The sequence below is a fragment of the Pristiophorus japonicus genome, chromosome 1 (genome assembly GCF_044704955.1).
Source record: "Pristiophorus japonicus isolate sPriJap1 chromosome 1, sPriJap1.hap1, whole genome shotgun sequence".
NCBI classification, from domain to species: Eukaryota; Metazoa; Chordata; class Chondrichthyes; family Pristiophoridae; genus Pristiophorus; species Pristiophorus japonicus.
In genome coordinates this window covers 3635681-3650656 of record NC_091977.1, presented here as the reverse complement: position 1 = coordinate 3650656, position 14976 = coordinate 3635681, and the positions used below count along the sequence as shown (strand labels likewise).

At 49.0% G+C, this 14976-nt stretch overlaps 1 protein-coding gene across 1 annotated transcript in view; it reads left to right on the top strand.

Annotated features, from left to right (window-relative positions):
- cplane1 (ciliogenesis and planar polarity effector 1) overlaps positions 1–14976 on the top strand; it is a 306637-nt gene that overhangs the window by 195749 nt on the left and 95912 nt on the right. The window contains exon 29 of the mRNA XM_070877077.1: positions 6640–6812. Coding sequence (XP_070733178.1) covers positions 6640–6812 — 173 coding nt within the window. The remainder of the gene's footprint in view (positions 1–6639; positions 6813–14976) is intronic.

Sequence of the window (14976 nt, the reverse complement as noted above, 5' to 3'; positions counted from 1 at the left end):
TGCCATTTGCTTTCTTAACCGCCTGCTGTACCTGCATGCCAACCTTCAATGACTGATGTACCATGACACCCAGGTCTCGTTGCACCTCTCCTTTTCCTAATCTGTCACCATTCAGATAATAGTCTGTCTCTCTGTTTTTACCACCAAAGTGGATAACCTCACATTTATCCACATTATACTTCATCTGCCATGCATTTGCCCACTCACCTAACCTATCCAAGTCGCTCTGCAGCCTCATAGAATCCTCCTTGCAGCTCACACTGCCACCCAACTTAGTGTCATCCGCAAATTTGGAGATACTACATTTAATCCCCTCGTCTAAATCATTAATGTACAGTGTAAACAGCTGGGGCCCCAGCACAGAACCTTGCGGTACCCCACTAGTCACTGCCTGCCATTCTGAAAAGTCCCCATTTACTCCTACTCTTTGCTTCCTGTCTGACAACCAGTTCTCAATCCATGTCAGCACACTACCCCCAATCCCATGTGCTTTAACTTTGCACATTAATCTCTTGTGTGGGACCTTGTCGAAAGCCTTCTGAAAGTCCAAATATACCACATCGACTGGTTCTCCCTTGTCCACTCTACTGGAAACATCCTCAAAAAATTCCAGAAGATTTGTCAAGCATGATTTCCCTTTCACAAATCCATGCTGACTTGGACCTATCATATTACCTCTTTCCAAATGCACTGCGATGACATCCTTAATAATTGATTCCATCATTTTACCCACTACCGATGTCAGGCTGACCGGTCTGTAATTCCCTGTTTTCTCTCTCCCTCCTTTTTTAAAAAGTGGGGTTACATTGGCTACCCTCCACTCCATAGGAACTGATCCAGAGTCAATGGAATGTTGGAAAATGACTGTCAATGCATCCACTATTTCCAAGGCCACCTCCTTAAGTACTCTGGGATGCAGTCCATCAGGCCCTGGGGATTTATCGGCCTTCAATCCCATCAATTTCCCCAACACAATTTCCCGACTAATAAGGATTTCCCTCAGTTCCTCCTCCTTACTAGACCCTCCGACCCCTTTTATATCCGACACTGTTGAGGAACTGTACCCCGACACTGTATATGGAACTGTACCCCAACACTATAGATGAACTGTACCCCGACATTGTATATGGAACTGTACCCCGACATTGTTTCGCGGAACTGTATCCTGGCACTGTTTCGAGGAACCGTGCCCTGACACTGTATATGGAACTGTGCCCTGACACTATATGGAACTGTACCCTGACACCGTATAGAGGGACTGTACCCTGACACTGTATAGAGGAACTGTACCCTGACACTGTATCGAGGAACTGTGCCCTGACACTGTATATGGAACTGTGCCCTGACACTATATGGAACTGTACCCTGACACCGTATAGAGGGACTGTACCCTGACACGGTATAGATGAACCGTACCCTGACACTGTATAGAGGAACTGTAACCTGACACTGTATAGAGGAACTGTACCCTGACACTGTATGGAGGAACTGTACCCTGACACTGTATCGAGGAACTGTGCCCTGACACTGTATATGGAACTGTGCCCTGACACTATATGGAACTGTACCCTGACACCGTATAGAGGGACTGTACCCTGACACTGTATAGAGGAACTGTACCCTGACATTGTTTTGAGGAACAATGATCTAGACTTGAATATAGTGGGTATGATTAAGAAGTTTACAGATGATACTAAAATCGGCTGTGTGGTTGACAATGAAGAAGAAAGCTGCGGGCAGCAGGAAGATATCAATCAACTGGTCAGGTGGGCAGCACAGTGGCAAATGGAATTTAATCTGGTGTGAGGTAATGCACTTGGGGAGGGCTAACAAGGAAAGGGAATACACATTAAATGGTAGGAAATTGAGAAATGTAGAGGAACAAAGGGACCTTGGAATGTATATACACAGTTCCCTGAAGGTAGCAGGCCAGGTAGATAAGGTGGTTAAGAAGGCATATGGAATAGTTGCCTTTATTAACCAAGGCATAGAATACAAGAGCAGGCAGGTTGTGCTTGAACTGTATAAAACACTGGTTAGGCCACAGCTGGAGTACTGCGTGCAGTTCTGGTCACCACATTACAGGAAGGACGTGATTGCACTGGAGAGGATACAGAGGAGATTTAAGAGGATGTTGCCGGGAGTGGAGAATTTGAGCTATGAGGAAAGATTGGACAGGCTGTGGTTTGTTTTCATTGGAACAGAGGAGGCTGAGGGGAGACCTCGTTGAGGTGTATAAAATTATGAGGGCTTAGATAAAGTGGATAGAAAGGGCTTACTTCCCTTAGCAGAGGGGTCAGCAACCAGGGGGCATAAATTTAAAGTAATTGGTAGAAGGTTTAGAGGGGATTTGAGGGAAATTTTTTCATGCAGAGGGTGGTGGGGATCTGGAACTCACTGCCTGAAAGGGTGGTAGAGGCAGAAACCCTCACCACATTAAAAAAGTACCTGGATGTGCATTTGAAGTGCCGTAACCTACAGGGCTACGGACCGAGAGCTGGAAAGTGGGATTAGGCTGGATAGCTCTTTGTTGGCCGGCACAGACATGATGGGCCGAAATGGCCTCCTTCCGTGCTGTAAATTTCTATGATTCTAACATTTGGGAGGGGGATTGGGCGAGGGGGAAACTGATTGCCTGATTTATATATAGAATAACAGATACCCGGGAGTGAGTTACAGGCTGGAATCTAATCGAAGGGTTCGGGGGGGTTATATATAGAATAACAGATACCCGGAAGTGAGTTACAGGCTGGAATCTATTCGGGGGTTTATATATATATAATATCCGATCCCGGGAGTGAGTTACAGGCCGGAATCTAATCGAGAGGTTCGGGGGGTTATATACAGAATAACAGATACCCGGGAGTGAGTTACAGACTGGAATCTAACCGAGGGGTTCAGGGGGTTTATATATAGAATATCCCCCGATCCCGGGAGTGAGTTACAGGCTGGAATCTAATCGAGGAATTCGGGGGGTTTAAATATAGAATAACAGATACACGGGAGTGAGTTACAGGCTGGAATCTATTGGGGGGTTTATATATATATAATATCCGATCCCGGGAGTGAGTTACAGGCTGGAATCTAATCGAGGGGTTCAGGAGGTTTATATATAGAATATCCGATCCTGGGGGTGAGTTACAGGCTGGAATCTAATTGCGGAGTTCATAGAAACATAGAAAATAGGTGCAGGAGTAGGCCATTTGGCCCTTCGAGCCTCCCTCATCATTCAATAAGATCATGGCTGATCATTCACCTCAGTACCCCTTTCATGCTTTCTCTCCATACCCCTTGATCCCTTTGGCCGTAAGGGCCATATCTAACTCTCTCTTGCATATATCCAATGAACTGGCATCAACAACTCTCTACGGTAGAGAATTCCACAGGTTTACAACTCTCTGAGTGAAGAAGTTTCTCCTCATCTCAGTCCCAAATGGCTTACCCCTTATCCTTAGACTGTGTCCCCTGGGTCTGGACTTCCCCAACATTGGGAACATTCTTCCTGCATCTAACCTGTCCAGTCCCGTCTTATATGTTCCTATGAGATCTCCTCATCCTTCTAAACTCCAGTGAATAAAGGCCCAGTTGATCCAGTCTCTCCTCATATGTCAGTCCAGCCATCCCGGGAATCAGTCTGGTGAATCTTCGCTGCACTCCCTCAATAGCAAGAACGTCCTTCCTCAGATTAGGAGACCAAAACTGAACACAATATTCCAGGTGAGACCTCACCAAGGCCCTGTACAACTGCAGTAAGACCTCCCTGCTCCTATACTCAAATCCCCTAGCAAGGAAGGCCAACATACCATTTGCCTTCTTCACCGCCTGCTGTACCTGCATGCCAACTTTCAATGACTGATGTATCATGACACCCAGGTCTCGTTGCACCTCCCCTTTTCCTAATCTGGCGCCATTCAAATAAAATTCTGCCTTTGTGTTTTTGCCACCAAAGTGGATAACCTCACATTTATCCACATTATACTGCATCTGCCATGCATTTGCGCACTCACCTAACCTGTCCAAGTCACCCTGCAGCCTCTTAGCGTCCTCCTCACAGCTCACACTGCCACCCAGTTTAGTGTCATCTGCAAACTTGGAGATATTACACTCAATTCCTTCATCCAAATCATTAATGTATATTGTAAAGGGCTGAGGTCCCAGCACTGAGCCCTGCAGCACCCCACTAGTCACTGCCTGCCATTCTGAAAAGGACCCGGTTATCCCGACTCTCTGCTTCCTGTCTGCCAACCAGTTCTCTATCCACGTCAGTATATTACCCCCAATACCACGTGCTTTAATTTTTCACAGCAATCTCTTGTGTGGGACCTTGTCAAAAGCCTTTTGAAAGTCCAAATACACCACATCCACTGGTTCTCATGAGGTTTATATATAGAATATCCGATCCCGGGGATGAGTTACAGGCTGGAATCTAATCGGGGGGTTTATATATAGAATATCCGATCCCAGGAGTGAGTTACAGGCTGGAATCTAATCGGGGGGTTTATATATAGAATATCCGATCCCAGGAGTGAGTTGCAGGCTGGAATCTAATCGAGGGATTCGGGGGGGTTTATATATACAATAACGGATACCCGGGAGTGAGTTGCAGGCTGTAATCTAATCGAGGGGTTCAGGGTTTTCTATATCGAATATCCGATCCCAGGAGTGAGTTACAGGGTGGTATCTAATCGAGGGGTTCGGGGGGTTTCTATATCGAATATCCGATCCCGGGAGTGAGTTACAGGATAGTATCTAATCGAGGGGTTCAGGGGGTTTCTATATCGAATATCCGATCTCGGGAGTGAGTTACAGGGTAGTATCTAATTGAGGGGTTCAGGGTTTTCTATATCGAATATCCGATCCCAGGAGTGAGTTACAGGGTGGTATCTAATCGAGGGGTTCGGGAGGTTTCTATATCGAATATCCGATCCCGGGAGTGAGTTACAGGGTGGTATCTAATCGAGGGGTTCAGGGTTTTCTATATCGAATATCCGATCCCGGGAGTGAGTTACAGGGTGGTATCTAATCGAGGGGTTCAGGGGGTTTCTATATCGAATATCCGATCCCAGGAGTGAGTTACAGGGTGGTATCTAATCGAGGGGTTCAGGGGGTTTCTATATCGAATATCCGATCCCAGGAGTGAGTTACAGGGTGGTATCTAATCGAGGGGTTCAGGGGGTTTCTATATCGAATATCCGATCTCGGGAGTGAGTTATAGGGTGGTATCTAATCGAGGGGTTCAGGGGGTTTCTATATCGAATATCCGATCCCGGGAGTGAGTTACAGAGTGGTATCTAATCGAGGGGTTCAGGGGGTTTCTATATCGAATATCCGATCCCAGGAGTGAGTTACAGGGTGGTATCTAATCGAGGGGTTCAGGGGGTTTCTATATCGAATATCCGATCCCGGGAGTGAGTTACAGGGTAGTATCTAATCGAGGGGTTCAGGGTTTTCTATATCGAATATCCGATCCCAGGAGTGAGTTACAGGGTGGTATCTAATCGAGGGGTTCGGGAGGTTTCTATATCGAATATCCGATCCCGGGAGTGAGTTACAGGGTGGTATCTAATCGAGGGGTTCAGGGTTTTCTGTATCGAATATCCGATCCCAGGAGTGAGTTACAGGGTGGTATCTAATCGAGGGGTTCGGGAGGTTTCTATATCGAATATCCGATCCCGGGAGTGAGTTACAGGGTGGTATCTAATCGAGGGGTTGGGGGATTTATATATAGAATAACGGATACCCGGGAGTGAGATACAGGCTGGGCCGTGTCCCATTATCGTATCCAAGTGGAAAATGCTGACCGAGGACTTTCCCTCCATTGGGTGTTGGTTGTCGCTCAATCTCCGGGTGTGCACTGTTGAACATTTCCTTCACCCGGTGAGAGGGTGTTGTGAGCCCAGCCCTGGTTGCCTCACGAGTTGCTGGCACCACGCCCCACTTTGGAATGCAGAAGGAAGATGTTGCTGGCGGGTCGTTGAGTTCTAGAAGGGGCCCATTGTTGTGGTGGGCCTGAGCCTGGGCCTGACCCGACCCTGGCAATGTTGCTGGAAACAGCAGTGAGTAACCACGGAGGGGGAGATACTCGTGACACCTCATTCCGGAGGTGAGGGGGTTGACTTATGAGGAAAGATTGAGTAGGTTGGGCCTCTGCTCATTGAAATTCAGAAGAATGAGAGGTGATCTTATCGAAACATACAAGATTATGAGGGGGCTTGACAAGGTGGATGCAGAGAGGATGTTTCCACTGATAGGGTAGACTCGAACTGGGGGACAGAATCTTAGAATAAGGGGCCGCCCATTTAAAACTGAGATGAGGAGGAATTTCTTCACTCACAGGGTTGTAAATCTGTGGAATTTGCTGACTCAGAGAGCAGTGGAAGCTGGGACATTGAATAAATTTAAGTCAGAGATAGACAGTTTCTTAACCGATAAGGGAATAAGGGGTTATGGGGAACGGGCGGGGAAGTGGACCTGAGTCCATGATCGGATCAGCCATGATCATATTAAATGGCGGAGCAGGCTCGAGGGGTCGTATGGCCTCATCCTGCTCCTATTATGTTCTCATTGACCAGATTAATTTAAAACTCCCATCAGTTGATTGATTTTTTGTAGAATTGTAAAAATGCTTTGTGATTTCAGATGGACTGTAGTTTGGAAGTGGAGAGTCCGCGGGATGGGCCCAGCAAGGACCCTGGAGAGCTGGAAGAGCAGATGGGTCAGCCCATCACCAAGGACCCTGAGGAGCTGGTGGCTGGGTTCATCAAGGACCCTGGAGAGCTGGAAGAGCAGATGGAAGGGCAAGAGACTGCCAGGTATTGACCCTGATTCTAAAGGACACTGTGGGTCAGAGGTGGAGAGGCTGAGGGAAGAGCAGTGACCTCTATATGAGATACTGTATCAGTGCTGAAGGCCAGCAGTGCGCTCACACCGGCCTGGTGGATTATGTTTTGTACATGATGGCTTTTGGTGACTGCGACTGTCAGGCAAGAGTTTAAGGATGTTGCTTGTGAGCTGTGGAGATAGAAACATAGAAACATAGAAAATAGGTGCAGGAGTAGGCCATTCGGCCCTTCTAGCCTGCACCGCCATTCAATGAGTTCATGGCTGAACATTCAACTTCAGTACCCCATTCCTGCTTTCTCGCCATACCCCTTGATCCCCCTAGTAGTAAGGACCTCATCTAACTCCTTTTTGAATATATTTAGTGAATTGGCCTCAACAACTTTCTGTGGTAGAGAATTCCACAGGTTCACCACTCTCTGGGTGAAGAAGTTCCTCCGCATCTCGGTCCTAAATGGCTTACCCTTTATCCTTAGACTGTGACCTCTGGTTCTGGACTTCCCCAACATTGGGAACATTCTTCCTGCATCTAACCTGTCTAACCCCGTCAGAATTTTAAATGTTTCTATGAGGTCCCCTCTCATTCTTCTGAACTCCAGTGAATACAAGCCCAGTTGATCCAGTCTTTCTTGATAGGTCAGTCCCGCCATCCCGGGAATCAGTCTGGTGAACCTTCGCTGCACTCCCTCAATAGCAAGAATGTCCTTCCTCAGGTTAGGAGACCAAAACTGTACACAATACTCCAGGTGTGGCCTCACCAATGCCCTGTACAACTGTAGCAACACCTCCCTGCCCCTGTACTCAAATCCCCTTGCTATGAAGGCCAACATGCCATTTGCTTTCTTAACCGCCTGCTGTACCTGCATGCCAACCTTCAATGACTGATGTACCATGACACCCAGGTCTCGTTGCACCTCTCCTTTTCCTAATCTGTCACCATTCAGATAATAGTCTGTCTCTCTGTTTTTACCACCAAAGTGGATAACCTCACATTTATCCACATTATACTTCATCTGCCATGCATTTGCCCACTCACCTAACCTATCCAAGTCGCTCTGCAGCCTCACAGCATCCTCCTCGCAGCTCACACTGCCACCCAACTTAGTGTCATCCGCAAATTTGGAGATACTACATTTAATCCCCTCATCTAAATCATTAATGTGCAGTGTAAACAGCTGGGGCCCCAGCACAGAACCTTGCGGTACCCCACTAGTCACTGCCTGCCATTCTGAAAAGTACCCATTTACTCCTACTCTTTGCTTCCTGTCTGACAACCAGTTCTCAATCCATGTCAGTACACTACCCCCAATCCCATGTGCTTTAACTTTGCACATCAATCTCTTGTGTGGGACCTTGTCGAACGCCTTCTGAAAGTCCAAATACACCACATCAACTGGTTCTCCCTTATCCACTCTACTGGAAACATCCTCAAAAAATTCCAGAAGATTTGTCAAGCATGATTTCCCTTTCACAAATCCATGCTGACTTGGACCTATCATGTCACCTCTTTCCAAATGCACTGCTATGACATCCTTAATAATTGATTCCATCATTTTACCCACTACCGATGTCAGGCTGACCGGTCTATAATTCCCTGTTTTCTCTCTCCCTCCTTTTTTAAAAAGTGGGGTTACATTGGCTACCCTCCACTCCATAGGAGCTGATCCAGAGTCAATGGAATGTTGGAAAATGACTGTCAACGCATCCACTATTTCCAAGGCCACCTCCTTAAGTACTCTGGGATGCAGTTCATCAGGCCCTGGGGATTTATCGGCCTTCAATCCCATCAATTTCCCCAACACAATTTCCCGACTAATAAGGATTTCCCTCAGTTCCTCCTCCTTACTAGACCCCCCGACCCCTTTTATAACCGGAAGGTTGTTCGTGTCCTCCTTCGTGAATACCGAACCAAAGTACTTGTTCAATTGGTCCGCCATTTCTTTGTTCCCCGTTATGACTTCCCCTGATTCTGACTGCAGGGGACCTACGTTTGTCTTTACTAACCTTTTTCTCTTTACATATCTATGGAAACTTTTGCAATCCGTCTTAATGTTCCCTGCAAGCTTCTTCTCATACTCCATTTTCCCTGCCCTAATCAAACCCTTTGTCCTCCTCTGCTGAGTTCTAAATTTCTCCCAGTCCCCAGGATAATAGGTATCTTGGCCTGTACTTCATTTTCATTCTCAAGTGCCTGGGAGAGAATTGTGAGCATGATTAGCAATGCTAGTGTATGAGAGTCGGGAACCGTTTACAGGCAGAGTGAGAGGGTCAGGGACCATTTACAGGCAGAGTGTGAGGGTCAGGGACCATTTACAGGCAGAGTGAGAGGGTCGGACCATTTACAGGCAGAGCGTGAGGGTCAGGAACCATTTACAGGCAGAGCGAGAGGGTCAGGGACCATTTACAGGCAGAGCGAGGGGGTCAGGGACCATTTACAGGCAGAGTGAGAGGGTCAGGGATCATTTACAGGCAGAGTGAGAGGGTCAGGGACCATTTACAGGCAGAGCGAGAGGGTCAGGGACCATTTACAGGCAGAGTGAGAGGGTCGGACCATTTACAGGCAGAGTGAGAGGGTCAGGGACCATTTACAGGCAGAGTGAGAGGGTCAGGGATCATTGACAGGCAGAGTGAGAGGGTCAGGGACCATTTACAGGCAGAGTGAGAGGGTCAGGGACCATTTACAGGCAGAGTGAGAGGGTCAGGGACCATTTACAGGCAGAGTGTGAGGGTCAGGGACCATTTACAGGCAGAGTGAGAGGGTCAGGGACCATTTACAGGCAGAGCGTGAGGGTCAGGGACCATTTACAGGCAGAGCGAGTGGGTCAGGGACCATTTACAGGCAGAGTGAGAGGGTCAGTGACTATTTACAGGCAGAGCGAGAGGGTCAGGGACCATTTACAGGCAGAGTGAGAGGGTCAGGGTCCATTTACAGGCAGAGTGAGAGGGTCAGGGACCATTTACAGGCAGAGTGAGAGGGTCAGGGACCATTTACAGGCAGAGTGTGAGGGTCAGGGACCATTTACAGGCAGAGTGAGAGGGTCAGGGACCATTTACAGGCAGAGTGTGAGGGTCAGGGACCATTTACAGGCAGAGTGAGAGGGTCAGAGCATTTACAGGCAGAGTGAGAGGGTCAGGGACCATTTACAGGCAGAGTGAGAGGGTCAGGGACCATTTACAGGCAGAGTGAGAGGGTCGGACCATTTACAGGCAGAGCGAGAGGGTCAGGGACCATTTACAGGCAGAGTGAGGGGGTCAGGGACCATTTACAGGCAGAGCGAGGGGGTCAGGGACCATTTACAGGCAGAGTGTGAGGGTCAGGGACCATTTACAGGCAGAGCGAGAGGGTCGGACCATTTACAGGCAGAGCGAGAGGGTCAGGGACCATTTACAGGCAGAGCGAGAGGGTCGGACCATTTACAGGCAGAGTGAGAGGGTCAGGGACCATTTACAGGCAGAGCGTGAGGGTCAGGGACCATTTACAGGCAGAGCGAGAGGGTCGGACCATTTACAGGCAGAGCGAGAGGGTCAGGGACCATTTACAGGCAGAGCGAGAGGGTCAGACCATTTACAGGCAGAGTGAGAGGGTCAGGGACCATTTACAGGCAGAGCGTGAGGGTCAGGGACCATTTACAGGCAGAGCGTGAAGGTCAGGGACCATTTACAGGCAGAGCGAGAGGGTCAGGGACCATTTACAGGCAGAGCGAGAGGGTCAGGAACCATTTACAGGCAGAGCGAGAGGGTCGGACCATTTATAGGCAGAGTGAGAGGGTCAGGGACCATTTACAGGCAGAGCGTGAGGGTCAGGGACCATTTACAGGCAGAGCGAGAGGGTCAGGGACCATTTACAGGCAGAGTGAGAGGGTCAGTGACTATTTACAGGCAGAGCGAGAGGGTCAGGGACCATTTACAGGCAGAGTGAGAGGGTCAGGGTCCATTTACAGGCAGAGTGAGAGGGTCAGGGACCATTTACAGGCAGAGTGAGAGGGTCAGGGACCATTTACAGGCAGAGTGTGAGGGTCAGGGACCATTTACAGGCAGAGTGAGAGGGTCAGGGACCATTTACAGGCAGAGTGTGAGCGTCAGGGACCATTTACAGGCAGAGTGAGAGGGTCAGAGCATTTACAGGCAGAGTGAGAGGGTCAGGGACCATTTACAGGCAGAGTGAGGGGGTCAGGGACCATTTACAGGCAGAGCGAGGGGGTCAGGGACCATTTACAGGCAGAGTGTGAGGGTCAGGGACCATTTACAGGCAGAGCGAGAGGGTCGGACCATTTACAGGCAGAGCGAGAGGGTCAGGGACCATTTACAGGCAGAGCGAGAGGGTCGGACCATTTACAGGCAGAGTGAGAGGGTCAGGGACCATTTACAGGCAGAGCGTGAGGGTCAGGGACCATTTACAGGCAGAGCGTGAGGGTCAGGGACCATTTACAGGCAGAGCGAGAGGGTCAGGGACCATTTACAGGCAGAGCGAGAGGGTCAGGGACCATTTACAGGCAGAGCGAGAGGGTCGGACCATTTACAGGCAGAGTGAGAGGGTCAGGGACCATTTACAGGCAGAGCGTGAGGGTCAGGGACCATTTACAGGCAGAGCGAGAGGGTCAGGGACCATTTACAGGCAGAGTGAGAGGGTCAGTGACTATTTACAGGCAGAGCGAGAGGGTCAGGGACCATTTACAGGCAGAGTGAGAGGGTCAGGGTCCATTTACAGGCAGAGTGAGAGGGTCAGGGACCATTTACAGGCAGAGTGAGAGGGTCAGGGACCATTTACAGGCAGAGTGAGAGGGTCAGGGACCATTTACAGGCAGAGCGAGAGGGTCAGGGACCATTTACAGGCAGAGTGAGAGGGTCAGTGACCATTTACAGGCAGAGTGTGAGGGTCAGGGACCATTTACAGGCAGAGCGTGAGGGTCAGGGACCATTTACAGGCAGAGTGAGAGGGTCAGGGACCATTTACAGGCAGAGTGAGAGGGTCAGGGACCATTTACAGGCAGAGCGTGAGGGTCGGACCATTTACAGGCAGAGTGTGAGGGTCAGGGACCATTTACAGGCAGAGCGTGAGGGTCAGGGACAATTTACAGGCAGCTCAGATTTTGTGCTCTCTCTTTCTTCAACTTATAGTGTTACGTTTAGAATAACTCCACAAGACTCCATAAGCTCAAACTGTTGTGACCTTGGTGTCTCTATTGTAACTCCAGAGTGAGGAGGTAGCATGATAGACTGCCTTTTATACCTGCTTGCCCAGGGTGTGCAGGTGACCCTTGGGTCTTCCACAGGTGCAGCCCCTGGTGACAAGTCTTACACCTAGGTGATGTTTACATACATAACATCATTCCCCCCCCAAAGTCTTATGTGCAAGTTATTTACAGATTGAGGCGATCCAGGGCTCTGCGTTCCCGAGTTGATCGCCTGAGTTGAAGTCCTGACATGGGAGAGTTGGTCGGATCATTGCTGCACTGCGGTGTGGCTGGTCTGATCGGACTGTCGGGCATGGTGGGTTCATCCTCGTGGTTAACAGCGAGGTCGATTGCTGGTTGGGTGTGTGTGGGTGGATCAATGATGGGAATGTCCTCTTCAAACTGTTCTTGGTTGTCAGTGAACCGCAGTTTGGTCTGATCCAAGTACTTTCTGCACGTTTGTCCATTCAAAAGTTTGACAACAAACACTCTATTCCCCTCCTTGGCTAACACAGAGCCAGCAACCCATTTTGGACCATGACCATAATTAAGAACAAACACAGGGTCATTAACCTCAATGTCACGTGATACAACCATGCGTGATCGTGGTATATGTTATGCTGATGACACCGGGTTTATACGTGATCATTGAAGGTCCGGGTGGACTAAGGAGAGCCAGGTTTTGAGTGCTCTCTTCATTGGCGATTCTGCAGGGGGAACCCAGGTAAGTGAGTGAGGTCGCGTGAGGTAGCTGAGCAGAATCCGAGATAACCGGGTCTGCAGGGAACTGTCAGTCACACGTTTCAAGCTCTGCTTGATGGTTTGGACTGCCCGTTCCGCTTAATCACTGGATGCAGGCTCAAATGGCACATACCTGACATGCTTGATGCCATTGCGGGTCATGAACGCGTTGAATTCAGAGCTGGTGAAGCATGGTCCATTGTCACTAACAAGGACGTCGGGCAAACCATAGGTGGCAAACATGGCCCGGAAGCTTTCAATGGTGGCATGATGACATTATTATACATTCAGTCCATTTAGAGTAAGCAACCACTGCTACTAGGAACATTTTTCCTAGAAAGGGGCCAGCGAAATCTACGTGGTTTGGATGGCCATGACCACAGACTCAGTAAGGCCTCCCTTGGTGCATTGCTCAACTGTGAGCAAATGTTACATTGGTGTACGCATGACTCCAACTCCAAGTCAATGCCGGGCCACCAAACGTGTGACCTGGCACTAGCTATCATCATGACTATGCCTGGGGGGGTACTGCGATGGTCGCGTATAAACGTTTCCCTGCCTTTTTTTCGCAAAATTACACAAATCCCCCATAGGAGGCAGCGCGGATGGATGGACATTTCGTCGTTGCATTGGTGGAACAGCTTAATTTCGTCTTGCATTTCCCCTGGGACCGCCGACCAGCTCCCATTGAGCATGCAGCTTTTTACTAGTGATAGCACCGGGTCCTGGCGAGTCCAGGTACTGATCTGGCGAGCCGTGACGGGTGACCCCTCGCTCTCAAAAGCATCCATTACAAGGAGCAAGTCTGTGGGTTGCGCCATTTCCACCCCAGTGGTGGGCAATGGCAACCGACTGAGGCACAGTTCTCAGTGCCTGGTCTGTGGTGGATTACATAATCATACACAGATAATGTTAGTGCCCATCTTTGGATGCGGGACAAAGCATTGGTGTTAATACCTTTGCTTTCTGAGAACAACGAAATGAGCGGCTTGTGGTCAGTTTCGAGCTCGAACCGGAACCCAAATAGGGATTGGTGCATTTTCTCAACCTCGTATACACATGCTAATGCTTCTTTCTCAACCATAGTGTAGGCTCTTTCAGCCTTAGATAAACTTCTGGACGCATATGCAACTGGTTGCAGTTTGCCTGACCCATTGGCTTACTGCAACACACAACCGACCCTGTACAAAGATGCATCTAAACGTGTCATACAATACAAGTAACTTGTTGGAACATAGCAGGTTTCTGGCCTTGTTAAAGGCTGTCTCTTAAGCTTTACCCCCAAACCCAGTCAACAATAAATGCAATGGTTCCAGCAAAGTGCTCAAACCCGGTAGAAAGTTAACAAAATAGTTGAGTCCAAGGAACGAGCGCATCTCCGTCACATTCTGTGGTCTGGGTGCATTCTTGATGGCCTCCATCTTGGAGTCCGTGGGTCTGATATGCCCGTGTCCAATTCCATGGAAACTGGAATGCCGTTTAATTTACTTTTAACATTAGCGGAGGGCTTTTGGTGGTGAAGGTGTGTACCCCATACACTTCCTCTTCAGCCTCGGGTTGAGTTGCCTCTCTTACTCGTTCAGCGTGATCTGCGCCGGATCGATCATCTTCTGCCGACTCTGCCACGTGGTGAGTCGCAGCACGTTTGCACATTTGCTGGAGGTGCCCCATTATTTCGCAGCCCTTGCACGTGTAGTGCTTAGAAACATAGAAACATAGAAAATAGGTGCAGGAGTAGGCCATTCGGCCCTTCTAGCCTGCACCGCCATTCAATGAGTTCATGGCTGAACATGAAACTTCAGTACCCTGCTTTCTCACCATACCCCTTGATCCCCCGAGTAGTAAGGACTTCATCTAACTCCTTTTTTGAATATATTTAGTGAATTGGCCTCAACAACTTTCTGTGGTAGAGAATTCCACAGGTTCACCACTCTCTGGGTGAAGAAATTCCTCCTCATCTCGGTCCTAAATGGCTTCCCCCTTATCCTTAGACTGTGTCTCCTGGTTCTGGGAACATTGGGAACATTCTTCCTGCATCTAACCTGTCGAACCCCGTCAGAATTTTAAACGTTTCTATGAGGTCCCCTCTCATTCTTCTGAACTCCAGTGGATACAAGCCCAGTTGATCCAGTCTTTCTTGATAGGTCAGTCCCGCCATCCCGGGAATCAGTCTGGTGAACCTTCGCTGCACTCCCTCAATAGCAAGAATGTCCTTCCTCAG